The 27353-nt window shown below is 44.5% G+C and overlaps 2 protein-coding genes across 7 annotated transcripts in view; one reads left to right on the forward strand and one right to left on the reverse strand.

Annotated features, from left to right (window-relative positions):
• anxa5b (annexin A5b) overlaps positions 1-27353 on the reverse strand; it is a 397957-nt gene that overhangs the window by 21940 nt on the left and 348664 nt on the right. The gene's annotated exons all lie outside the window — the stretch shown is intronic.
• LOC139341723 (LIM and calponin homology domains-containing protein 1-like) lies at positions 1809-27279 on the forward strand. Of its 5 annotated transcripts, XM_070978379.1 has the most exons (25): positions 1809-2264; positions 9442-9512; positions 9625-9694; positions 9796-9902; positions 10028-10058; positions 10166-10276; positions 10731-10858; positions 11138-11208; positions 12098-12293; positions 19446-19484; positions 20250-20379; positions 20487-20644; positions 20733-21372; positions 21537-21794; positions 21878-22057; positions 22931-23033; positions 23130-23155; positions 23348-23461; positions 23612-23704; positions 23807-23987; positions 24112-24211; positions 25025-25090; positions 25202-25310; positions 25473-25575; positions 25858-27279. In XM_070978379.1, the coding sequence occupies exons 1-25, from the start codon at positions 2148-2150 to the stop codon at positions 25881-25883; spliced, it is 3228 nt and encodes a 1075-aa protein (XP_070834480.1). In that variant the 5' UTR covers positions 1809-2147; the 3' UTR covers positions 25884-27279. The 5 variants fall into 5 exon arrangements, with proteins under 5 accessions (XP_070834480.1, XP_070834488.1, XP_070834497.1 ...); XM_070978387.1 differs by lacking the exon at positions 19446-19484 and having other exon boundaries at positions 1817-2264; positions 21875-22057; XM_070978396.1 differs by lacking the exon at positions 19446-19484 and having other exon boundaries at positions 1817-2264.

A 27353-nucleotide genomic window follows, 5' to 3' on the forward strand; every position in this document is an offset into this window, starting at 1 on the left:
CTGGTGCCTTTTTATTGGTTAGAACAAAAATACAAGTCCTGCTTGTGCACCTGCTTTCGAACCTGCAGCAGGTACACTAATGTACTGTATGTTGAATTTAAATATGTAAGTAATCTTAATTGCCTCAAGCTGGATGTTTGTTACATATTAATATGTTGGTCTAGTCATGTGACTGCCATACATATTTGTTCATTTCTACCTCTCCTATTCATGCTTTCTGTCTATAGTAAGTAAAATTTCCACAGCGTGGGATCAATAAGGTTTCATCTCATCCCTCAACCTTTCAAGCTCTCGTTTTAAAACCCACAAACCTAAATCCTTCTTGTGACTTCCCCCAGTCACCAGTTGACATTTTAGCTGACATCCGTTCACACTTTTGTCACATGAGGTGATGAAGTGTTTAATGTCCTCAGGCCCTCACAGCTTGACTGATCTCAGCTGCAGTTCAGCTGTAAAGGACGGAAACAGGAGGAGGACTGAAGAGTTGCCAGTCACTTAACTCATCACTGTGGATGAAGAGCTCTCAGTGTTGAGCAGGCACAGTGTGATAAATCGACCTAAACAAAAGATTGATAAGCTTGAATTCCTTCCAGAGGCTGAGATGTATACTAAAGTCCTTTTTCCAACCAGACATCAAGGCCAATATCTCTCTGGTATGGAAGGACATGGGAGGAACTATGACGTTACAAGCATGTCCTGATTGTCTTGTCTTGAGGTGACTTGGTAAAGTAAAGTAAAGGTTTGACCTGCTGTCAGAGGTCACATTTGCATCCAATACTGGATGGAGCAGGAGCTTTCAACCCCACTGCGTACTCAACTGTTATCACCAGCATCGATTACTTACAACATGACTGACTGCTGCCATTCATTGGCCAGTGTATGAAATGCACTTATTACAAGTTTATGGGCTATTGATTTAGTGTTGTTTAACTTGTAATCAATAGCTGTAAAGAAGAGCTGTCGTAAAGGCAGGGCTGCGTCTACTATTGTGGACGTTTTGGGGTGGAGGGGGTTAGCGTCTTGGGGGGAGTTAACATTACACAATGAAAAGCTCTGTATAGATATTTTGTAGGCTTGTCTGAGTAGATTTGGACTCCAGTAATGCCAACAAATGTATGCATTAATACAGAATTTAATATTTTGCCAGCAGAATAACAATAAATATATATTGTGTTATCTTTGTCTTTGGTAATGAGATTAAACACATTTAAGAGTACGCACCATTTAAACACAATAACAACTAAAGTAAAGGCACATTTTTATATAATTTTTTTTGTACAGACTTTTCACACAAGGCCTCTTGACAGCACAGTACAAGTACAGTAAGGGAACTTGCCTGTTTTTCCTATTCGGTAATCCAGCCCTGTGGAGAAGGCATGCACACCTTCATGTAGGGGAAATCAAATCTAATTCAATATTTAGTTTCAAATTAATGAATTCAATTAAATGAATGCTGAAAACTCAGATCAGACTTTTTGCTGTCTGGCCTCACATACATAATCTCAGTATTTCTAAAATCCTTCCTATTGCTCTGATATGAAGCAGAAGTAACACAATGATGAATTATAGACTTTTGAAGGTGTCATTTTCCTGACAAACACTGACTCACACCATCCCCCCACAGAATGAATGAAGCTCTACTTTTTGACACGTTTTAGCTCAATTGCTCTCCATTTTCAGCTAGTACATGGGAGCTGTGAAACAACGGGACATCTTTTGCAATCCCCCATCGCTCTTTCGCTCTCTCTCTCTCTCCTTCCCATCTCTTTCTATGTCTCTCGACCTCCCCCGCATAGATTCCTGACTGCGCGTTCACGTCCCCGAAATTGCGCGGCAGCAGTGTCAGCCTCGCGCAGTTCGGCGGCGTTCAAGAAACGTTATTTTTAGCGCGTGGTTCGTGTTGCAGCGTCGGTGTCGCGAGAGGCTTCCCCCCCCTCCCTGTCGGTGCCACAGTTGGAGCAGGGCTTGCGGGGAGCACGAGAGGGCTGCGCAACGCACCGACTGCGCGAGGAGTTGCGGGGGGTCGTTGAAAGCGAGGAGGAAGATAACGGACTGAGAGCGGGGAGGTGAACGCCACCACACATCTTATCACCGCACCATCACCGTCCGACAGACTCTCCGGTCCTCGTTAAACGGCCTGCTCGGAGATGGCTAGCCCCGCAGCAGGTCGAGATGTCCCGAGTGCTCCGCCGCGGGACGAGTGGGAACGTGTGGAGCCGAACCATCCCGAACCAGCCTGCCTGGAGGCTCAGAAATGGATAGAGGTAAGTGACCGTCCTGAGGGGCTCGGGGGCCTGCTGTTACACACACAGAGCGGGACCACGCTGTCACATACTGGGATATAAATACATATACAGCACCGGTGCACCGTCACCTGTTGTGGGGACGACGCAGTGTCGGGTTACTGTGTGGGACGACGGCTCTGCTGCATGCGTGGACAACCGTATGTGTCAAAAGTTTTCACCCATGTGTGTCTCTTACTGAAACTGGACACCCAGAGCAGCTGCGGGGACTCATAAGGCCAACCAAGCAAGACAATAAACGGCAAAACATTAAGCAAATCCCGCAAAGCAGTCGTTTATTTTCTGTTTGTTTTCTACGTGCTCGGAGGAGTAACGCCCCCTTTTTTCAGGCGCGAGGGGATTCCGGTTGCCATGGTTATGAAACCGGGCCAACGTTCACGCACGAGATGCTATCCTGGACCAGCAGTTGATCGCATCGGATGAGATTATCATTTGTGGTCTTGCCGCATCGCTTCCACCGTCATCTGGTCGGCTAAAAACGCCTCTGCCTGTAAGCCTGAGCGGTGAATCATGATTCGCCCGTGGAGCTGCGTTATGACCTATTTTTCTGCTTCCATCACGGTGCTTTAGTCTAGCTACCTGCCAACTACAATCACAGATTGGGTGAAAAATAGGTTTGGAAGCACAACAAAATGGACTTTTATGCGAAAGTTTTGGCTTTACCTTCACAGGAGGCCCACAATCTGAGCATCTTCTGAGGCACACAAGCCAGTTTACTGCAGGCTGTGGGTAGATTGGGTAGATAGATTTGTTTGGCAAGTCTGGAAGTAAGTAAAAGACTGCAAACAGCCAATCTGGACACACAAAGACAGAAAGACAACAAGCTCATTTTCATTGATAGAGAAGGAGAAAGATTACAGACTCAAGATTCATTGTATAACATTCCTTCACCAAGGAGAAAATAGATGTCAGTAATGTTTAACAGCCATTTTGATTGCTAGATATATGATTAATGGGACAGCAAGGCAAAGTGCTCTGTCTGTCTGTCTGTCTGTCTGTCTGTCTGTCTGTCTGTCGGTCTGTCTTGATCAGAGTTAAATGGTTCGCCCGGGGCTGCAGCTTTCCACCATGATTACTTTTAAACTTCCAGAGGCCGCAGAAGTAGATCACCCGTCTCCCATCTGCCCAGTTCAGATCTATCAGTGTCCCACATACAATTCAAGAAAAATCAAAGTTGTAAAATATCTATTTCTGTGGAGTTATGACCTATTTAGGCGGCTCTCTGGGTATTAATATGCACAGACAAATTTCCATTAAACTTGTAGAGTTGTCCCTTTAATGAATGATGCTGAGGTTGGACGACTCTTACAAGACTTAGCATATATATATATATTTAAGTTTGAAGAATTAAGTAATTGGATTTGTGTGCTTTGATGTGTTTGCAATACATAAAAATAACACTTTTTCATGATTTGAGGACTGTAAGCATGTTATTACAAAAATCCCTTTAACTAAATATGGCAAAGCAAGAAGTGCAAGAAGTCTGGAGTGAGCAAAGGTTCTGGAAATATCTGATAATAGAATACTTGAACAAGAATCTGAGCAGAGATGTAAATTATGTATTTCTGGCATGTCATGCTTTATCCCACAAGTGCCTTCTGGCTAACTGCTTCCATCATCATGGTCATGGTGTCTGAGGCCATGTCTAGTCGATCCATCAGTTATGTGATCTCCAGCATGGCTGCAAACACCAGATAAATAACATTACAACCATCTGTTTTCAGTATAGTTTTCACAGATTGCAGTATTTCCTCCGCATGCACAAAAATGTGTGCAAGAACTTTTAAAGATTTAATTCTCTGACTCTGCAAAATTGGCCTAAAAACTAAATTTTTGACTCCCAATGCAATGCACACATTAAAGAAGTAGCAGTGGTAGCTTTGTAACCTGAGTGGTGAGCACCAACAGCCCAGTCTAGGTTAAATGATGACCTCTAAGTCTTAATCTCTGCCTTGCACAGTGTTCCTCTCTCTTTGTCGTCTTCCTGTCTGCTAATTCCCCAGTTATTTCCAGACTGGCCAGGCTGACTCTATTTCTAGTGGTGCATTTACATGCTCTCACAGGTGGGGATGATTCAGGGTTAGCCATGCCACCCTGCGCTACATGCAGCATTTTGAGTCAGCCTGTGCCTTTGCCCCGTCTGTAAGAGTATGCAAAACATATGCACACACACGCACGCACATGCCGATCAGCTATGCATGAACTGCTTGCACACTCCTCAGACACACCCCGGTTGGATGACACGGGTCACTATGGGAACATAACACGGGCAGGCTCTCAGGTGTCACTGTTTCCACGGGGGGGCAATAGAGCAGTAGGCTATATATCACCACATGACCCGAGCAGGAAATTAGACTGGCACAAACAAGACCTTTCTATCTGTTTATAGACGAGACAAGGGAGGATTAGACTGTCTCAAAGCTGATGCACGCTGTCGGAGGTGCTCTAAACCTGTTGGATGTGACGCTGAGCAGGTTAAAGTTGCACAGGCTTAGAGAAACACAAAGTTAACTTTAGTGGCAGCAGTTAACCTCTGCTGTCACCGGCATACAGTACATAGCAAGAGTTAGGGTCTGTCACACAGAATAAAGGAAAGAATGTGTGTGTGTGTGTGTGTGTGTGTGTGTGTGTGTGTGTGTGTGTGTGTGTGTGTGTGTGTGTGTGTGTGTGTGTGTGTGTGCCAGATGTCACAGCTGTCCTGGGAAGATTAACTCCAATCGTCCCAGACAGCCAGCTGTGTCTGCATGAGAGAGAGAGTGTGAGAGCGAGGATTTCTGGATTTTCCATGCATCAAGTGCTGTATGAAAGAATGTGAAATAATGATGACACAGACCGGCTGTTGGCAGAGACGTCTTTCAAGCCTCAGTGATGTTTGTAAAGAAAGGATGGCTGCATGCGACCAGCAGGAAGGTTAGTTGTACTGGTGCATGCTGTGTCATGACCTGTGATTGACTCTGACTAACATGGTGCAGATTTCTCAAGTAGCATTAGTTTGTGTTAGGTGTGAAAAAGCAGCGCACTAAACTATACGACGTTTAAGATGCAAAAACACTGAAAGGTTCATGCAAACAGACTAATAGTGAAATAATCAACCTAATGTTATGCTTAAATGTACTTGAATTGCACATCTTAAGGTAGTTAAACCATGAAAATACTGCTTTAATAACAAATGAAAGCAGCTTTAAGTATATTAAAAGAATGACTGCATTTCTCTGTACAGTGCAGAGTGAAATGTAAGTTAAAGTGTCCCTCTAGAATATCATATTTTGGCTCTTTTTTAAATATTTTCTTAATCAAAAACATGAAAATATCATGCAGTTTTTATGCTATTATAGTGCCTAATCACATACTGCTGTTACTTATTTCAGCGTACAACTCATTTCTTCTATCATGATGACAAAGTATCTTCTTAATGCATTTTTAAAATATGTACAATAAGTGTCCTGGAATTACACCAAGGAAGTTCCTAATATTGAACAGATATCGGTTGTCAGCAGCTGAAGAGTCGAGTCACTCTGGGTAATTACTTCGATCCAGATTAAACTCATCCTCAATCTGGATTATGACTCTGCCTTTCTCTCTTCCTTTCTCAGTCGTCTCTTTGTTATGCGGTCTTTGTCTCTGTTTATGTCACGTGGCCATTAGTGTGCGCAGCGCCCACAGCACATGGTAACATTATAACACGGCTAATGCTTCTGCCACAACACCACAAATTAAAACACCAGCCTCTCTGTGGTGTGTGCACACTGGGGCTCTAACCCTCTCAATCTCTCAATCTACTGGATTTACTGGAAGCACATAGACTCTGCAGCATAGTTCAACTTAGCCCCAGTTTGTGGCTCCCATGCACCAACATTACATTTGAGTCAATGGGCTAATCTTATGTTTTTCCAAAAAGGTGGAAATCACCTATGACCTGCCTCAATTTGCAGGATGTGAACCAAGAGTTTTATTATTGGCTTTGTATGTACTACTTTATGCTATCTTCTGTTTTTTATAAAGCATCTTGCAAAACCAGGAAGCAGATATGTCATATCTGCTGGCAGTCTCCAAAAATAGGAAACTTGATAAATCTGTGCTATCAACTAGCAAACTTACTTATTTTTTTATTAAAATGGTTAGAAGAGTCTTTTAGGGTTCTGGAAATATCTTTAAAACAACAGCAGCAGTTGTGAAACAACCGTCTTTTCACTGGGTATTCATTTTCCTGAAAAACAGACGCTTTAGTCTGACTTGAACGGTAATGGTAATACATGAGAGGCTGAACTGAGGTTCAGCTCAGGAGAAACTTTCAGTGGCAGCAGCATGGCCCCACATCATCATCACTTTTGGTCTGAGCCTGCAAAATCCTGGCTTTTGTCGCTTTAATGCCTCACAGCACACCATGTGCTCATTGGAAAATCATACCACAAAACTGATTTACTGCATATTTTTCTCCTCTTCTGCTTTCTGCTTTTCTCGCCTCTCGTTCTTTCCAACTTTTTACAGTTGTTAAAATGAGAGTAACGGATATTTTGGCCTACTTCTGCCTCTCCTCTGCCCCCCACACACTGTCTCACCTCAGGGTTTAAATGCTAGCTGCTGCTGCCATTCAGCCAGACTGAGCAGGGCAATCCACCATGAGGACTGAGAGGGAGCGAGGGAGGGTCGAATTACTGTTGCTGGCGCTGAAATACCCCGAGGCCTTTGGCTTGGTTTTTGTAGGCGACATGAATGCTCACTTAACACACATATACCCCCTGTCTCTCTTCTTAGCACACACTCATGGCAATCCCTCTACTTTAATTTTTCTAATTAAAACGTGCATGCTCACACACCCCTCACTCTGTCTAATTGCTGTATTTCAGTTTCAGCATTTTACACGTAACCAGTCATTAACCACCTCCATCCCCCACCCACTATCTGTCTCCTGCGTCCCACACACACACACACACACACACACACACACACACACACTACCCACACTAAACACAGTTGTCCAGCTCTCCTTCAGTACAGTGCTCTTCATGGTGGGTAAATTATGCATGACCAAGCTATAAATGTTTCATAGGCCTGGAGTCAAACCTTCACAAACATGACATATGCCAACATACGTGTGTGTGTGTGTGTGTGTGTGTGTGTGTGTGTGTCACAACAGAATGATGAAAGACAAGAAAAAGAATGAGATGCCAATGGGAAACATCTGGTCATCACTTATATAACGAAAAAACAATAGGCTGTTTTCATAGCTGCAGATGCACTCTGTGTGTGTGTGTGTGTGTGTGTGTGTGTGTGTGTGTGTGTGTGTGTGAGAGAGAGAGAGAGAGAGAGAGAGAGAGAGAGAGAGAGAGAGTGTGTGTGTATTCCTGTCATGCATATGATGCATGTGCATCAAAACTGTATGTTAAGAAATGCAAATAAGAAGTCATGACAGAGCAGACAAAGACAGAAGAAGAAATCCAGAAGGACTCAGATGTTTTGTGTTGCAACTTTAAATGCCATCAAAGTCTTTAGACCCTCAGATTAGTTAGAGTTTGTGGTCCGTTGCTGACAGAAAGTGACGCATTTGGCTCAGATTAAGTGTGGGTTGTTCTGTGGATGGAGGCACTATAAGAGCATACACTGTATATTAGCAGTAGAGACAGAGAGAGTGTGTGTCCGCAGTTAACACTTTGGGGGTTAACTGTAATCTCTTCTAATCTGGATTAGAAGTAGTCAAACCTCTCTTCATTTCGATTCATCTTTGGCTGCTGGTTACACAACAGCTCCAGAGAGCAGCGTGTGTGTGTGTGTGTGTGTGTGTGTGGGTGGGTTGGTGTTCTGGTAGTATGTCCCTGTTATTTTCCTGACTCCATCTTCCTCTCCTGCCTGCACAGGATAGACTGCAAAGTGGAGTCCAGGTTAAAGGATTGAGGTTATCGTTGCGGCTCGCTAAGGCTATGACTACGTGCCTCTAAATCAGGGACGTGCGCATGGGCACATTTTGGGAAAATGGAATGAGGACACAGCAGTGTCATTGGCTTGATGTCACTCTAATGTGGTTTCTACTGAAGGAAATTGTTGGGGGAAGGGTGAACCGGGCAGCAGCAGGTTCCTCTGTCAGGGACAGAGTGAGGCACAATGCAGTAGTCTTCAAGCACTTTTAGGAAGTATTATCTATTAATGAATCGACTTTTCTGTTGAGTGTTTTTCAGTTACTCCACTACTCCTTTAAACTACCCATTGTCAGAAAGTGCCAGTGTGCATTGGTATCTATGGAGTACTAGTTTGTTCTAATACAACCGAGAGGCTGAAAGTAGAAAATGCTCAAAATAACAGCAAGATCTTGTGTGTCTCAGAGTGGACATCAGCAGCAACAGTCAGTAGACAATTACATAGAGAGGGGTATTATTGTAGGGCTGCAGTGCACAAACCACTCATTCCAAAGACAACTGCACATTTGAGAGTTCAGTGGTGCAAAACCCATCAGCACTGGTCTGCAGAGATGTAAAAAAAAGTGATATCGTCAGATGAGTCATCACGTGGGCGAGTGTATGTGTGGCATACTCCAAGAGAGCGGTACAGGCCTGAGTGCTGGACCCCCTCAGTGAGGGGGATCCGCTGGCTCTGGTATGCTGTGGAGGGCACTCTGCTGGGATGGTTTTGGTCCACGTGTCCCCTTAGAGGGAAGGGGGTGATCACATTTATCCAGTACCCCCATCCATAGAGCAGGAGGGGTTGCTGAATGGTTTGATGAGCATTATTGTGAGTGGTCATCAGATCTCAACCCAGGTGAACACCTATGGGACATTTTGGACCAACGTGTCCCGAGAGTGGCCCAACAACTTACCAAGACATTTTATGTTGGTTTTGTCTTTAATTTGTCACCTGTCACTCACTGTACTCTCTCTACGTCCACCCTCTCAATGTGAAAATTTCATTATTTTTTGGCTTTATATCATCGTAAACTAAATATCTTTGGATTTTGGACTGCTGGCTGGGCAGAAGACGTAATTTGAAGGCATCACCCTGGACTCTGGGAGCTTGTAATGAACATTTTATCTGCAAAACATTTGCTTGATTGATCAGAAAATAACCACCAAATGAATCAGTAATAAAAATAATCCAGTATTCTAGTCCACCTCCTTTACATCTGTCTCTCCCTGTCCTCCTTCCCCAGGCTGTGACAGGGAAGAGCTTTGGAGAAAAGGACTTCCGCAGCGGATTGGAGAACGGCATCCTGTTATGCGAGTAAGCCTGTGACATCACTCCCACTCAGCTTTTGATGTCTGAAGTACCAACAACGCACATAAATACTCCTCTAAGACTCAATAAATCTCTACCTCTCCCCTCCTCCACGCAGGCTGCTGAGTGCAATCAAACCAGGGCTGGTCAAGAAGATCAACAGACTGCCCACCCCGATCGCTGGGCTGGTAAGAAGACACCCTCCAGTGTGACATCCAGCCTTGAAAGCCACCCTGTTTGTCAAACTGATAAACTCTGACTGTCTGTGGTCCTCTGCTGTCCTTTGTAGGACAACCTGTCAGTCTTCCTGCGGGGCTGTGAGGAATTAGGCCTGAAGGGCTCCCAGCTGTTTGACCCCGGGGACTTGCAAGACACATCCATACGAGCTAACCTCAAGTAAATAGGCGTGTGTGTGTGTGTGTGTGTGTGTGCGTGTGTGTGTGTGTGTGTGGCTTTTTATTCCTGCTCATGTCCATTTTGATGTAGTATCACATGACAGTAGTGCATTTCTCTCTCATCAGGGATTCTGACTGCAACCGCAAACTAAAAAATGTGAGTAGTTGTTGCCCTTTCTTTTGTATTTCTTACTTTATCTTCTATGTTTGTGTGTTTTGCATTTATGAATATATAACAACCCCCCCTGGATCCATGTCCCTCAGGTGCTGAACACTGTGTTCTGGCTCGGGAAGGCTGCCAGCGGCTGCGCCTCCTACAGCGGCCCGACTCTCAACCTCAAAGAGTTTGAAGGGCTTCTTGCTCAAATGAAGGTGGTGAGTGAACTCAGTGAAGAGGACAGAGGAGGGAGGGGGAGGAGAGGGAGACAGACAGCAGCATGGAGGAGGTGCAGGCTGTGGATTTGTTAGCTTCCTGTCTTTGTTGGGGGGCAGGAGAGAGAGGAGACAGACACATTTTTGTCGTTGATGCTGCACAGCTACTCCTATTTCAGGGAGAGACAGAAAAGGGAAACAGGATATGAGTTGGAAAAGAAGATTGGCTCTGCACATTTTATCTATTGGATCAATTCAAGAACATTTTTGTTCAGATTTCTTATACAAGACAACAAGCTGACAGCTGGTTTTCTACTTTTCTTTTGCTCCTACTCTCATTTCCAGTCAGTTCCTCAGCCCACGTATTGTCTCTTAAATGAGCGCCCACATGCATCGTTCTCATGTTATAGATATTTTCTGTATGTTTTCCTGATTGCTTATGTGTGTGCGTTTGCAGGAGAGCGAGGACGGAGGGGAGAGTCCACAGAAGCGCAGTGTTAGAGACAGCGGCTATGACTGCTGGGACTCTGAGAGGAGTGATTCGCTCTCTCCACCACGACACACTCGCGACAACTCCCTCGACAGGTGAGAGACATCTGTCAACACACACACACACACACACACACACACACACACACACACACACACGCACACGCACATACACACCCAAGTGCGTGGGCACACATACCAGGGGTATTTCAGGCTACTGACGAGAAGTTAACTGTTGACATTGTCTGTATTTTAGAAACTCAATTCAAACATTTAAACTGATTGCATTCATACAAAACGTGTATTTGCATGAAAGTAAATGCCCCACATGTGATTTTACTTTAAGTAGTAAAATATTTTCTTTTGTTTTGACAGTCTGGACTCCTTTGGCTCCCGCTCACAGCACAGTCCTTCTCCTGATGTGGTGAATCGAGGCAGCGGTGATGGTTGGTTCTGATAAACGTCTCTTGAATTGGAAAATTTTTTAAAAAGCCAGGCTACCCCTTCCCCCCTGCTTCCAGTCTTTCTGCTAAGCTAAGCTAGTCCCATACTTAACATACAAACATAAAAACATCGTCTCATCTCAATCTCAGAATGAAAGCAAATAAGCATATTTCCCAAAATGTTGAATTATTCCTTTAAAGCAGCAACACCATAAATAGTCTGACTGCTGTTCTCTAACATGTTGGGGTTTTAACCTTGGCATGTTTTGGCCAGTCTGACAGGCTGTGGACAACAGCTGAACGTCTCCGCTACTGTGTGTGTGTGTGTGTGTGTGTGTGTGTGTGTGTGTGTGTGTGTGTGTGTGTGTGTGTGTGTGTGTGCAAGTGCATGCCCCAGATGCAGCAGCTGTTGCTCTAAGTAGCAATCACTAGAGAATTGGACCTGGGAAACACAGGCTGAGGTCAACATCCTGCCTTTCATATGTCAGTGTGTGTGTGCATGTGTGTCAGGGGGTGTTTGTGGGGGGTGTCACAGGCATCCTGTTTGTGTCTTTTATATTGACAGTGTAATATGAATGTTGCAGGGTGAGGAAAAACACAATTCCTGAGCAATAGGCTCATTCCCCACATTCCCCGCAGGTCACAGAGTCTACGCTGCCTCACCGACTAATATTTATTGAACAAGAAAAGATGGACAGGGGATGAAGACTGAACCTGAAGTCTTAATCAATCAATCAACAATATGAGATGGGACAACATGCAGCTTGTATGTCGTGAGAATCGTGTTTTACAGAAGTTAGAATTCAATGTCCACTTGAAAATAGTCCCTGACATACTTTCTAACCTTCTTCACCCTTTTCTCCTTTATGCTCCGTCTCTCTTTGGGTCCCAGGGCGAGGCAGCGACTCGGAGGCCGACGGCAGGAGGCCAGATGTGCGGAAGGATGACATGTTGGCCAGACGGACCGCCAGCAGTGAATCAAGAAGCTCCATTCCCTTTAACCAGTTTCTCCCCAACCGAACTAACGCCAGCTCCTACATCCCGGCTCCACGGCGAAAACCACATCCAGAGGAGGGAGAGCAGCGGAGGTAATGACCAATGAATAATTCAGATGCAAATTATGCATTTTATGCACAAGTTACAAAGAGCTGCATTGGGAAATACAAAACCTGAGCTGAAGGAAAAGGTAAATCTCACAAGACACACAAACGTCCTGATCCCTAATCTTTCCCTGCCGTCACACACCGTTCCCCAGTCACCCTCGAGCCACTCCAGAGCAGGGAAAAAGAGCTGGACTGCACCATAAAACCCCTAAGACTGTCACTTGGGCTCCTGAGAGCAATGAGGGAGAACTAAGAGAGGAGGAGAAGGTGTCCCAGGAGGTGTTGGAGCAGAGGAGGTTGCAGAAGTTGGAGAAGGCAGGGATCAAAGTTCTGCCTGCTGCCGTTCGCTACAGCAGGTCAGGGAGGAGGGAGGCATGAGAGCTGCTGCTGTTGCTGCTGTGGTTTTGGCTGCGTTCACTAATGGATTGTTGTAATGGTAATTCTGTTTGTGTTTTTCTTTGCTGGTGCTCCATTAACACTGGTGCTGCGGCTTGACTGGTGGTATCTGATTGGAGCAATCTGGCTCATTAATGATAATGAGTTTCGCGTTTGTGGATACAGAACCGACTAACAGCCTGCTCCTTCTCTGTGTCTGAAGAGGTCTGAGAGGTCGATTTAGTTAAGAGGTCAGTTAAGAGGTTTTAACGGGCAGGAATTGCTACTCAGTTGGTGTGTAAAAATCCTTCGTGTTTGTACGCACACAGTGGTATGTTTGACTAATCAGATGGACTTTGACAATAATAATTGTGTCAGAGCCGAACTTTGCATGTCATTAATCTGCTCGCAAGATTCAACGGTGGATTTTTGATCCTCTCTGAAATGACCTTGCCACACCATCCCCAGCCCTCCCACAATGGAAGAACAGGAAGTGAGGTCCCCGTCTCCGAACATCATCCTTCGCTGCAATAATGACTTTTTGAGCTCTCAGAAGTCTGCCTGGGACTCCTCCTCTGATGGGGAGGAGGAGGTAGAGGTGCAGAAACTTCCGGATGTCCGTAGAGATGACCTGGCATCCAGACGAGCTCACCGCGGCCCTGTTGCCCCCAGGGTGCATCAGTTTGTCCCTCTGCCTGTGTGCAGCAACAAAGACCGAGAGCGCTGGGAAGGCATTAGACGAGCCTCGCAGCAAACACTGCAGGAGAAGGAGAACAGGTTAGCCGGCGCATGTTTGTGTGATTTCTTCTCCATTTTCTCTAACTTACTGCTAAATGTGCTCTCTCTTTCTTTGGGTGTTGTGATCACTGGTGGTTTGACGTGTGCGTGTGCTCCACTTTGACGTGAAATGTGTGCCGTGTGACGCCATCGTACTGGCTCTGTGATCGGACAGTGAGAAGGAAGTGGTTGCTGACATCATTACACGCAGAGACAACCCCTTCCTACACCCCACCCCTCGCCGTGAGGAAGAGGAGGATGAGGAGGAAGAGGGAGAAGAGGGAAAGGTTAAAGCGACGCCTAATAAGCAGAAGGATGACCTGGCTCAGAGGCGGGTTCAGGGTAGGCCCCTCCCTCACAGGGACGGACCAATGAGCTTTGTCTGTGCGTCCATGAGCCAGGCAGATATGCAGAAGTGGGAGAGACTCAAGATGACTGAACCCAGGTGCCCAACACACACTCTCTGTTTCAGCACACATGCAGCACAGAGCGCTTAAAGGCTGCTGTATGTCAAGTGTGCGGCTTGTTAATGACTGTGCAGTGTGTGTGTGTGTGTGTGTGTGTGTGTGTGTGTGTTAGATCCAGTCTTGAGCAGATCATTGCAGGAAGAAGAGGGTTAATCTGTAAAGACTTTCATAGGAAGTCACAGCCCAAATGTTGTTCACTGGATTTTTTTTAATCCCTAAAAAGCAGTTGCTTGAATACACGAGGTACCTTATCTCAAAATGCCATCCAGGTTTAATCCCCACTAAACCACGACAAAGTACAGGCCATGAGTCTGTCCGTCTGGCCAACACGTGTTTAGTTTGTTAACGTTCAGAAGAGACCAGGACTGTTATCAAAAGGGTTTAACACTACACATTTTTTTATTTTGGGTAAGACTGAAAGAAGCAAATATTTGTTTTTGCACATTAAATGAGCTAAACATGGTAATTCGTGATCTGCAGAGGTGCTGGTAGGCAGAGTAAAGTGAGCTGTTTCCCTCTGCTTTCAGTCTTTGTGCTAAGCTAATCACTCCTGACTGTAGTGTCAATGTTTACTGAGACATGACAGCGGTATCGATCATTTAACTCTTGGCAAGAAAGAAAATAAGTGTATTTCCCAAAATGTAACATAGTCAGTCACATATTCAGCAACAAATGCCAAAAATCATTGGTTCTAGCTTCTCAACTGTGGGAGTTTGCTGCTTTTTCCTGTTTTACATCATCATTGTTGGGCTGTGGGAAATCATATCAAGCTTTTTTCCAACAATAAATGATTAAGACAGATTTAGGGTCACACGAGCCCCCTCCTCCAGCAATCTTTTCCTGTTAGAGCACAGTCCTTTAACCTCCATCATCTGCTTGTCAATACTCCATCGATTTCGGCTCTTAAGACTGCTGTCGCATCCTTTTGTAAGCAGCTTCGTACCTCCTTACATTTAGTTTCCCTGCTCTTTCCTCTGTTGCTCCCCGTGTTCTCATGTGCTTGTTTATTCTTCTCACTATTGCGCACTTGAGTCCTCTTCAGTCTTCTTTGACAGGCATTGAAACAGAGCAGGGAATTGGCCGGTGTGTGTGAGATTGTGTGTGTGTGTGACCAAAAGAGAGGCCACTGTTGGCTGTGAGCGCTGCTTGGGCTTTGTTTTTGTCTCCCTGCGCTGATGTCATTAGATAGGATAAAGAGTTTTTTGTGTTCCCACAGAAGGAGCAGTTACCAGGAAAATTTGGCTACCTAGAGTGGATAGAAGGCTCGGCGCGTATGAGTGAATGTACATGTGTGTTGAAGGGATTTAAGTACACAACCCATTGCTTTGTCCGCCTCTGTCCATCCATACTTCCTGTCTGATTCATCATTTCCACCTCATCCTTCCTTTGTCTTCACAGTCTGATCCTTTGTGTCTCGCTGCTCATGATTTCTTTTCCGCCCTCTTTCTCTTCCCCCTGCTCCTCTGCTGGCTGTTTGTGTGTGTGTGTGTGTGTGTGTGTGTGTGTGTGTGTGTGTGTTTGTGCGCGTGCCTGTCTTCATTTGTGAGACTGTATCACTGTACAGTGAGGCTAGCCCGGCCCCTGTGTGTCAGGCTTGTCTGGAGAAAAATTATGGAAGTCCTTTCAGCGGATCAGCAAAGGCTGGACGAGGTCACAGCAAAGTTGTGACCTTTGGGGGCGTGACAGAGATCGAGCAGCCAATAGACACAGTCATGTCAAGTGAAGGGGAGGAGACGGAGTTGCTAAGACGACTCCTTTCCAAGGCAACTGTAGCCATGCCTACCATTGGCCTGGGCTCCCAGCTTTCAGAGCGGGAACGCAGGTATGGACAAGGCCGAAGGCAACACAGGCTACAGTGGCTTGAATCCAAAGTCTCTTGCATCAGTATGGACTGTGTTGAGGAATAAATATAAGGAATAAAAAGTCCCTTTCTATTCCATTACTAATTAAATTATTTTATTGAATTGCTTGTCAGTGTAATTTTGGAAAATGCTTTACATTTCAAGCCTCTTTGAATTAGTAAATTAGGTAGTTTGGATGCACTTCTCTGCATTGAACTGATTTGCCTGTAGTTTTAATAGGAAATAAAGGTACACACACACACACACACACACACACGCATGTTAATACTGTTGCGACAAGTAGAGCTATATAAATTGGCTCATAGCACCTCATCACAGATACATCAGTAATTGCAATAGAGTAATGGGACATGTTTCATGGAGTTGTTAAACATGATCTTCAGTACGTAAGGAGCTCTGGCAAATTGGCAATGAAGTTTAGTCCATTCTTATCTTATCTTATCTTATCTTATCTTATCTTATCTTATCTTATCTTATCTTATCTTATCTTATCTTATCTTATCTTAATCAACAGCTGAATCATTCTCAGAAATCCAGATCAGCTTATAGAGACAAGTAGTAAAAGCACAATTCAGCTTTTTTTTTTTTCTTTTGTAATTTTTGTCCAGAGATATTACACAATCTGTTCACTTCTGACATGTTTCAGAGTTTTTCCTTAAAATCAAAACATGCCACTTCAAAGATGGAGGTTGTCACATGACTCAGATGGTCAAAGTGCTTGTTGTGGCTTAAAGTGTCATCATGTCTTTTTTGTATATTTGCATTAGTTTTGCATGTGTTTTCTAACCCTTGTGTAATTGTTGGGAAGACACTCTATTGAATGGTTTTAGTCTGGAAGCTTTCCGTCTTTATGGTCTGTATCCTGTACCCTTTTCTGCATGTTCAAGCCTGGATTTTTAAGACTATAGTTGCAGGTTTGGGTATAAATTATCCGTCGTTGTTGCTGTTGTTTGAGCTGATGTGCTCTCGCAGCCAGGTAGATGGAGCCGACCTGAATCAAATGACCGCTCCCCCTGCTGACCTCCCACCCTGGACCCCTGAAACCCCTTCTACTCCTGCTGAGCTGGATGCACGTCTGGCTCAGTATGAACAGAGAACAGAAGAGGAGGAGGAGGAAGAGGAGAGGATCCCAGATCTTCAGAAAGACGACATGATGGCGAGGAGGACAGGAGTTTTCCATAAACAAAGCGCTGCCACACTGACTTACAGCCGTTTCCTGCCTCTGCCCGCCTCCAAGCGCTGCGCGCAAGGGGAGGTCACCGCTGATGCTGCTTCACGGAGCAAAAGGGAAGTGCAGGCAGAGAGGAGCAAGAAACTGAGCGTCAGGTGGGCTGAGATCTGTCTAACAGCATGAGGAGACGCTAACAAAGCTTGGTGTGGTTTTCATCCTCAAACAAATTCTGCAGCTTGATGTTCAGTTATTTCAATTGTAGGAGTTTCTCTCATAGAGCGGAGCAACAGCCACCCCAAGTTCCCATGGAAACACCTCAATCGCACCCTGACACGACTGTGATCCGAGCAACGTCTCACGGCGAACGGGAATACGATGATGATGAGGATGAGTATGATGAAAATGAGCCTCTGCCCGACTTGGAGAAGGATGATATGATGGCTCGAAGGACCGGATCGTTCCAAAAAACGAGTGCAGCCAGGACAAATAAGTCCATCAACCAGTTCCTGCCAGTACCTGGATCAGTTAAATACAACGTCGCCCCAGTGTCTGCTATGAAGCCGCTGCACAGCAGGCCTAAACTCACAGAGAGGATGGCTACTGAAAGGTATTTACTGTGTTTGGCCGGAGAGATTGTGGTGTTGGTCAACTACTGCAACTAACAAAGCATATTTTGCCAGCAAAGATGGAGGTTTAATAACCATGTTGACAAGCTTTATGGCCTGCAGTACTAACATTAATACATCTCTGTGGATGATTTATAGCTGACTGTGTTGTTGTTTTGGTTCCGTGCCAGCATTTTTGAGTGCCTGCAGCTGGATGCCTGACGTGATTTCATTTGTTTAATTCATCTATGAAAGGACCGGCCAGCTTTGATTTGTTGTTGTGGTTGGATTATTGGAGCTCTGGCTCTCATATGACTTGGAAAGGTTTGTGCTTGGTTTGGACTTAATCTGGCTTTTTGTTGTTGTTGTTGTTGTTGTTGTTGTTGTTGTTGTTGTTGTTGTTGTTGTTGTTGTGGTTGAGGATTAATGTTGGCTTTGCTTGGTGTGACTCTGGTTGTGGTTCTAGTTGAGGATGGAGCATTTGGCTATTATTTCTGTATTTACAGTATAAATCACTCAGGAGCAAAAACAGCTGCTGCCACTTTCTCTATATTTGAAATTCTTGGGTTGCTTCACCCAAATTACAGAAAAACATTCAACAAGTTTTGGGGAAATAACTGTCATTTGGTACTAATTATAGGAATAATAACTTCTCAATGTAAACCTCAGTAAATATTCACTCATTATTGATTGCAGTGATTAAAAGACTCTTAGGTTACATTAGCACTGTACCAACTGAACATTCAACATCAGCACGTCTCTGTTTGTCCTATAATTAGTGACAAATTATATCGTTCTTTCAGAGAAACCCCCATGATAATTATTAGGAAATCACAGACCAGTAAAATGTTTTTTGGCTCTACTTCTGTGAGTAGTTTTTTATAGGGCCCACATCTTTAGTAGAAAGTGAAAACTGACTTCAGTGATGTCTGTGGATCATCCAGGCTCTTTCCTGAAAGACATGTTGCTTTTTATTGTACATGTCATAGTACATACATGCATTCACCTCCATTGTATTTGGTCAGAAGGAGACATTTCAGAGACATTACTGATACCTCACAACCTCAGATAAAACAAAAACTTGCCTGCATGACCAGATACAATAAGTGAGAAAATGTACTTTCTGTAATTTGGGTGATCATCTGGGTTCTTTCAGCCTTCATGATAGACGATGAAACCTGTATTTTGACAAGAACTATGAGGGTGTTCAGAAGTGCAACCTGCTTAAAAGTTTCTGCAAACAGCCGCAGTCTCCCTGCTGTCTGCGACACAGTCTCAATTTAACCTTTGAGCCGTTCTTCCTGGTAATCTTGGCTTTGTCACTGGATTTTAGCAGCATTGTTACCGCAGCAGCAGGACCTCAGGCCCCGCCCTCCAAAGCCACAACCCTCCCTGAGTGTGCAGAGCTGAGGGAGAGGCCGGAGGAGGATGGAAATCAAGAGGGAGGCACGACAGTCCCAAACACCGCTGTCACAGATGTGAGCGAGCCTCTCCCTCCTCCATCGCTCGGCCCTCCGCCCAGTCCTGCTACCCTGCAGAGCTGGAAAGTGGAGGCAGAGTTGGAGAATCAGAGAGTGGAGGAAAGAGATGAGGAACAGGTGGAGGAGAGAAAGACCGATGTGAACAAGGAACCACAAAAGAAACCCTTCTGGCTGGATGACGATGATCTACCTCCCATGATGTGAGATGCCTGTTGAACTCTTTGCATTTGTCTTCGTCTCCCCCGTCTCAGGTTTAGCTCAGCCATTCATCCAGACTGCTTACGTCTCTGAATGGACATGACAGCCAAAAGATTTCAGTCAAATGATGTGCATAACACCCTGCTACCCATTCCCTCACTTCTCCTTCCTCTCATTCACTCTACTCTGTTATTGTTTTAGGATGAGCCGGCGAGTTGCTTTTATGTCTGAGGACACTGAGTAAGTCTTTCGGTGTGAACCTGGATGAGCTTCTGCATGACAGCAATATCTACACACTGTGCACGTTCGAGTTCAAGAGTACCGTCCAAAAATATATCGATACACACCAAACTAACATCATGCTCATTAATGTGCATTGTCACATTTTAACTATTAAGTTTTACTTTCAATGTTATGCTGTTTTTACTTCTTTGGTTTAGAAATTGTTATTAAAAACACACAAGCTCATATACAGAACTCGACTAACACCCTGTAAGTTGACCGTGTTTGGCTTGCCATGAGAAGTTCTATTTAAGTTATTTTTGCTTGTTTATTTTCCTTGTAATTAGTTTATGGAAACAGTTTCATATTTTTGTTCCTGTGTGGAGGTTTGGGGCAACACATACACCACTAATATAAATCCACTATATGCAGAAAAGAACAATAAGAACAGTAATGTGGTAGTTATGTTTAGTGGACTTTTGTTGGTTGTGTGTAAATGTGTTGCTCTGTGTTCATAGCTTGTAGAAATATGTTGTACAGTGTCATCTGTACCTTTTGAAAAGGCGGCAGGTTTCTTCTCGCTGCTCCTTTTCAATCATGGAATGTGTTTTTTTAAGTTACTGAGTATTTCTTTTAGATGTTGTGTTAGAAATATTCACTGAAGTAAACAGTGAATTGATTTAAATTAAATATTTGCTGTTTTCCAGAGCCAAGTTGGACAAAGTGAATATGTTTGTTCAAGTGACTCAGAAATGTATTTTATTTTTTATTTTTTCTCTGTAGGAGTGTGAGCATGGGTGACATGCTTAACGAGGAAGAGGTGGGACACTTGCCACCGCTGAGCCAATCGCGATATGAGCGCATGCACGAACAGTACAACAGTTTTGTGGAAGATGAGGACCACTGGCAAGACGTAAGAGACATATGACATTTCAGTAGAGTCAGAGAGAGCAGGCAGTGTCCATTTAAATAGAAGAAGACCGTCATTATATATGTTATGCACCTGTGAACCTGTGACAGGACTTGGCTCGTTGGAAGACCCGCCGTCGCAGCGCCTCACAGGAACTGATCAAGAAAGAGGAAGAGAGGAAGAGGATGGAGAAAAGGATGAAGGAGGAGGGAAGTACCAGCAACAAGAGGAAAAGCATCAAGACCTACAAAGAGATCGTGGAGGAGAAGTGAGGACATAAAGCACAATAAAGTAATATACAGTATGAAAAACACTGCTGCAACAATGCTTTGAGTTTCTCTTCTTCTCTGTTCCAGGGAGCGCCGAGAGGCAGAGTTGTGTGAAGCGTACAGGAATGCAGCGACTCCAGAGGAGGCCGCCATGGTTTTACAGCGTTACGCTCTTCGCTTTACCATCAGTGACGCTACACTGGACAGCCTGAAACTGCCCAGATCCACTTCAAAACCCAAACAGGACCCAAATAAGGTGGATAAGGAGCAGCCACCTGTTAGTGACTCTGAAACATCAGAGCCTCTGCAGGAACCAGAACCAGCTGTTGTAACGGACCAGGCGCCCATAAAACCTGAAGAGATCGAGACAGACGCAGCTGCTCAACAGGAGACACCAGTTTCTGTCTCCCCCGTCTCCCCAACGCCTGGCAGTCCCCTCAGCCCGGTCATAATCTCAGAAAATGTGCCACCTCAGTCACCACATCTTAATGAACCTCAATCCAAACCGACAGAGTCTCCAACCACACATCAGCAGCAGCCGGCTGCAGGAGATGCAAAGCAAACCAAACACACGCCACCTCAGATTGCACAAGTGCAGCCTCCCACCACGCAGCCTGTACACACTCTCCCCTCCCCTCCGTCTGTATCCCCCAGACCCGTCCCCCTGTTGGCAGCCAAGCCCTACTGCCAGCCCAGGAGCACGCAGTCTGGACACAAACCCGTCAAGGTGAGGGCTCTGTATCATTGTCAGCAACATCTGATACCTCACTGATCCACCTCAACGCCTGAACTTTTAACGTTTCCGCTGCTCACACAGTGACATGGATGCTGTAAATTTCCAAAATCAAAGTATCCCTGTAAACCTGACTTGTATGTGTGTGTCCCACTCAGATGGACGGGTTGGTGCGAGTGAACGGAGAGGCGACGGAGGACTCACCTGTTTCCGCTCCTCCTACCTCTGTCCAGCACTCGCCGCAGCAAGTCAAAGACGTTCCCATCAAAGAGACTGAGAAAGATGGGGCTACTGTGGCTCAGGAGGTAGAGCAGTCGTCTGCCAATCAGAAGGTCGGTGGTTCGATCAGTCCACAAGCCGAAGTGTCCTTGGTCGAGATACTGAACCCCAACACTGCCCCTGATGCTGCGCCATCGGTGTGTGAATTCATATGTACGTCACTTTGGATAAAAGCTTCTGCCAAATGACTAATTGTAATTGTAATGTTCCCTCCCAGCAGACACCAGCCATTCAGGAGACAGAGAAGCCGACGCCGCCTCCACAGACAGAAAAATCAACAGGCTCGGCCATCAGCTCCCTCATTGGAGGCCGAAACTGTATCATCACAACAACCATTGTGACAGAGCTCACGCAGACTCTTGTGGAGCCGTATCACCCAGACATGCAAAGCAATGGACAGGTAAGATTACAAGTGGCGTGTTAAAGGTTACCTGTGTTTCACGCAGTTTACTCCATTTAAGACAAGGAATTTTCCATTCAAGTGTTTATGGAAAGCATCGACACCTGAGACTGTTGATTCTGACCATGCATGAGCCATGTCAGTGGAAAATTAAGCCCAGGGGACAAACTGAAAGCAGCGCTGTTAAAAAAGAAAATTGAGAAGTTAGTTGTATTATAAGGTTATTCTTGTCTTGGAAGCACTTGACAACAACACAAGAAATCATCGTTTCATCTTTATTACCACAAAATGAGAACACAAACAGAACGACGAGAGAAAATCCTTTAATGTGGCCACAGGGGAAATTTGTCTGTGATGCCTCACTGCAGTACAATAACAATAAACACAATTTACAGTTCAGACAAAGCATAAAAAGACATTAAAAATAATTAAAAAGTTACACAAGTACATTCTGTGACACACACACACACACACAAGCATACCTTGATTTTTTTTTTACCCCCCTTAGTTTAAAACACCTGAATTAGGAACAAAAGCAGGTGTTTGTTTCGGCTCTGTCTTCACGTTGGAGAGGCATGAGCCTGACCTGAAACACTCCTCAGCTTCACTGTGATTGGTGGCCTGTGTAAAGCAAGTTTCTCTTCAGGTTGATTTTAATATTGCATTTACATGAACCGAAGCCAGCGACTGCCTGAGAGGAATCCCTGTTGAATATTTTGGGCTTGAAACAATAAGATCTGTGTATTCAATATTCAACAACACCAACATGGTGCATACATTTTTAATAAATATATATCTAAATAGAGGCTGAAGAATTACAGATCCACTTTCCAGTTAATGTTTTATTCATGGAGTTGAATATTTGACTTTCAGGTCAATGGTGCTGCGGGGTTATCAGAGAAACCAGCAGAGGAAAGAAAGGCTCAGCCAGCTGCATCACCAAACAGCATGCAAGAGTATTCTCCCACTGTCACAGGTAAAACTGTCAATCAGAAAGAAGAACAGCATGATCAGTTCTTGTGTAAATAGTAAGCCTTAATTGAATCTGTGTGCTCGTCTTTTTCGTCCACAGAGGGTCTTGAGGAGAGCAGTTTGACTGTGAGTATCTCCGGCAGCTCCAGCTCGTTTTTTTTTTTCCTGTTTCTCCTTCATTCCTGAATTTGATCCTGTCCTGACCCTCCGTCTCCAGTAGTCGCTGTAGTCTGACTTGTCCTCTCACCTTTCCTCTCTTTCTGTCCTTTTGGTCTGTATACATGTGTGTGTGTGCGGTTGTTGATCGGGTCTGGGTAGATTGAGACCCCCATGTTGAACTTGGCTAAACGTGTTAATCACTGGGTCTGGGACCCGAATGAGGAGCGTAAACGGCTGGAAAGTTGGCAACAGGAGCAGGAGCGCCTCCTACAGGTACACTGGTGCAATGGTGTGTATGCACTTAGCTCCATGAATGTACTGGCACAGGATGTCCTGGGTGTGTGTTTATCTGTATGTGTTTATGTGTGTTATATGTGTGTTCTTGCGCACGCAGTATTTAACATGTACAGTGTTTCTTTGCAGGAGCAGTACGAGAAGGAGCAGGAGAAGCTGAAGATGGAGTGGGAGAAAGCACAGCTTGAGGTGGAGGAGGAAGAGAGAAAGCACAATGAGGAGGTGCAATCACACACAAACTGACAAACATGAAACCAGAAGCATCACTTACAGCTTCTGTATGTCAAACTTTATGTGTCTTTACTTTGTGTGTTTGTCGTCCAGGAGAGAAGGATTCTAGAGGAGACTGTAACACCCCTCAATCCCACCGGCCTGTTAAACCAGCAGTCATCAGCTCCAGAAACCAACAAGGCAGCAGAAGGAAACGGTCCTTTACAGCAAAACGGCCAAAGAATCCCCACAGGGAACGAGGATCAGCACGCGTCCAAGCTGCACTTCTTCCAGAGTAAGACGCACACAGGAATACACGTTGATACGCGGGACGTGTCCACATGTGTCCCTGCACAGCTCGTTCAAACTGAGCTCAGAGCTTCTGAAGTGAAAGTTTATTTTCTGGTACATTTTTGTAGATTCTGTATCTGATGGTGAACCGTGCAAGAAACAAGAGCTGTGGAAGACGGCCTCTCTGGACCGCAACCCTCAGCCCAATCAGGCACATATTTTTAAAAGGTATGCTCTCACAGGATGCTCTGTGTGTGTGTGTGTTTGTGTGCGAACACCCTTCTGTATTTTAGGTCCCATACTGCTGCATTTTGATCCTGAACTCATATGAATTTGTTCTTGTTGCCTTGTAATAAGGCGAGCAGTCAGGCTGATCAAATGCATGGGGCAGAAAGTCCCTTTGCTATGTTACTGGATTCCAGCTAATTTGGTATGTAGCATATAAACTAATATGTGCAGTGACAATTATGAGATAGTACTAAATTCTGCATGATTGCTTAGTAATGTAATGCTTAGTAATGTGTGTTATACAGAAATATGAATCTAATTATATTTAATTATTGTTTTATAATGCAAACGTTATCTTCTGTAAGCTTCTTCTCAATACAAACCAAGAAAGGCTGCAGGAGCAAATCCCCGAGTATTTAATTCAACTTTTCATCTGTGTCCCGAAGAATGCGTTAGTTCTCTCCAAGGTTGAATAGTCTCACTTTAATAGCCATTAATTGATAATCCATTCAATGTGAACTGATCACATGAATTTATAGTGACTTGATAATTTCCTGATGGTAAGCAACAGGGATTCACGATGCGGTTGACATTAATTTGCGCATTAAATCATCATCTGTGTGTCAAACACAAATCAAGCTTTCTTATTGAATTCAGTGCCAAGACTTTAATGGAGAACAAATGGCAGGAAGTATTGCATGAATGTGTTTCATGCCCACATGGCAACCATTTGAATTGGATTATTTACTGGTAGAAATGTCAAACAATGTGTTCATAAAATCTCTTTCATCTCATCTCTTTTTTTAACTGCAGGTCTGAATCACACGATGCTGTAACGAGCAAACAGCAGTCATCACCTCAGCCTCCCTCCCCCAGCAGGTAATGATGCCAGCACGCAAGCTGCACTGTTAAACGGAGTCAATGTGGCAAAGTAGGATAACCTGTCTGTTTTCCTCCTGTGTGTGTGTGTGTGTGTGTGTGTGTGTGTAGGTGTGTCAGTGGGAAGAGACTATGTTCTGGTTGTTCTCAGCCACTGGGAAAAGGAGCTGCCATGATCATCGATACGCTGGGACTGTTTTTCCACATGGACTGTTTCAAGGTAATTTAGCATTCATCAAAAAGAAAGACAAAAAGTTGACAGTAAAAAGCAAACATTTGACTTTCAATAGTCCTCATCTTTAGTGTTTGTAACGCATATTCTACTGTAAAACTATCCTTTCTGTGTGGAAAGTGACGCGTTAACTGTGTTTCTCTTCCTCAGTGTGGAGTGTGCAGCGGGCAGCTGGGTGACGCCACGACTGGGACCGATGTGCGGATTCGGAATGGACTGCTGAGCTGCCATGAGTGCTATATTGCATCTCGGGGTGAGAACACATGGACACACGTGCTCAAAGACACACAGAGGCTCTTATGTTGAAATTTGTATTTGGCCTCAGCTGTAGAAAGTAACTGGGTACATTTACTCCAGCACTATACTTAAGTACAATTTTGAGGTACCTGAATATTTCCATTTTATGTCACTTTATACTTCTACTCCGCTACTGTTATCTCACTGATATAGCTGCTAGTTACTTAGCCGACAGATTTCAAAACATATGCTCAACCTTTCAACGACTTTTCACCAGTTTTCATGTGTTCATATGCAGGCAGAGGCCAGCCCACCACACTATGATGACCTGCGTCTGACCTGGAACCCCACTGTCAGCGTCAGTGATTGGGCGGAGAAGAATTCTACAACCTTGAATCACATTCTGGGATATTCTGGAAAACTCCTGGAATCATCCTGGGAGCTTTGGAATCATCATGTTTTCCTGAAATGCACAAACAGCTTTATGGACGTTACTGAGAGCACAAGTGGACTGACATATGGACTGAGTGACGCAGCATTACGTGCACACACTGTACCGTGTGTGCACCTCCTAACTGTACACATGTATACACTTCTTTTAATATGTGTAGCATGGATTTAATCAAGAAATCAGTGTGTTTAAGCCTTTGCACATCAATACTTAGCACAGTCAAGACTCTAAAATAAGGATCTGTTCCGTCACAAGCTTAACATTCTACGCTCAAAGCTGAACACTGCTGTCTTCAACACATCAGTCTCAGTCTCGACTCATTAACCCTGCTTCTGCACTGATCGTGTGACTCCACTCTCCGAGTGCGACGTACAGTGGTTTGGGTTGGATTACCTGAAGTAGCTTGACCATTATAATGCCTTACTCGTCATCATACCTTCTCGTTCTTTTTGGGTTTTGTGTTTACAGTTTTGCATGAAAGAAGAACTTCTATAAGTTATTGTGAGTATTGCTCAGATGGAGTCGTGTGAGTTTGATATTATCTTCTCAACAGCTGAACTTTAACTCTCCTCTCGTATGTTGTACATCATCATGATATTTTTCATATTTTTGGCGCATCAGGCTAACTTACGCAAGCTTTTTCTTTATAATTCATTTTACAGGAATGAGAATGCATGTTATTAATTATACTTGTTCTTTGGGTTTTAAATATTTTCCCTTTAAGATGTTTTAACCATTGTTTATTCTCATAGATTGACCCGAATCAGTGCCTTATGTGATGAATGCGAGGGCTAGTGTAAGTGCAGGAGTATTTCACACTCACACAGACCTCAGGGTCTCGGCACATTGTGTGTGTGGGCGTGCGTGTGTGTGCGTGTATGAAATTTTGCATGTATAGGTATGTATGCAATGTGTGATTTGACTTGAAGCACAGTTCCATACCAGCAAAAACATTTTAAATGGATCAGCCTCTCCTTCTCACCTGCTACTCCACCCCCTCCCATGAGCTAAACCAATGACACAAAGTGATTTGCTGCTCAATTATTCCCCCGTATTATGACAGTACACAATGTCCTCCAATCTCTCCTCATCTGCCTCTATCACAAGTGTTGCCTCCCCACAGTCTGAGCTGAGCGTCTCTGTCCTCTGTGTGTCGTTGCCTCTGTGTGGACAGCTGACGGCGGCTTCACTTTGTTGAGAGGAACAGAGCGCTCGGCTCATTGTCTTTTATAGCAAGTGTATGTTTATCAATAAAATATTTTAAATGGGATGCTGTCTACCTGTGAGTTTTCTTAGTATTAAAATGCGCTCAACACAAGCAGGTAAAGAGATAAATTAATTAT

This window comes from Chaetodon trifascialis, chromosome 2, assembly GCF_039877785.1.
Source record: "Chaetodon trifascialis isolate fChaTrf1 chromosome 2, fChaTrf1.hap1, whole genome shotgun sequence".
Lineage (NCBI taxonomy): Eukaryota > Metazoa > Chordata > Actinopteri > Chaetodontiformes > Chaetodontidae > Chaetodon > Chaetodon trifascialis.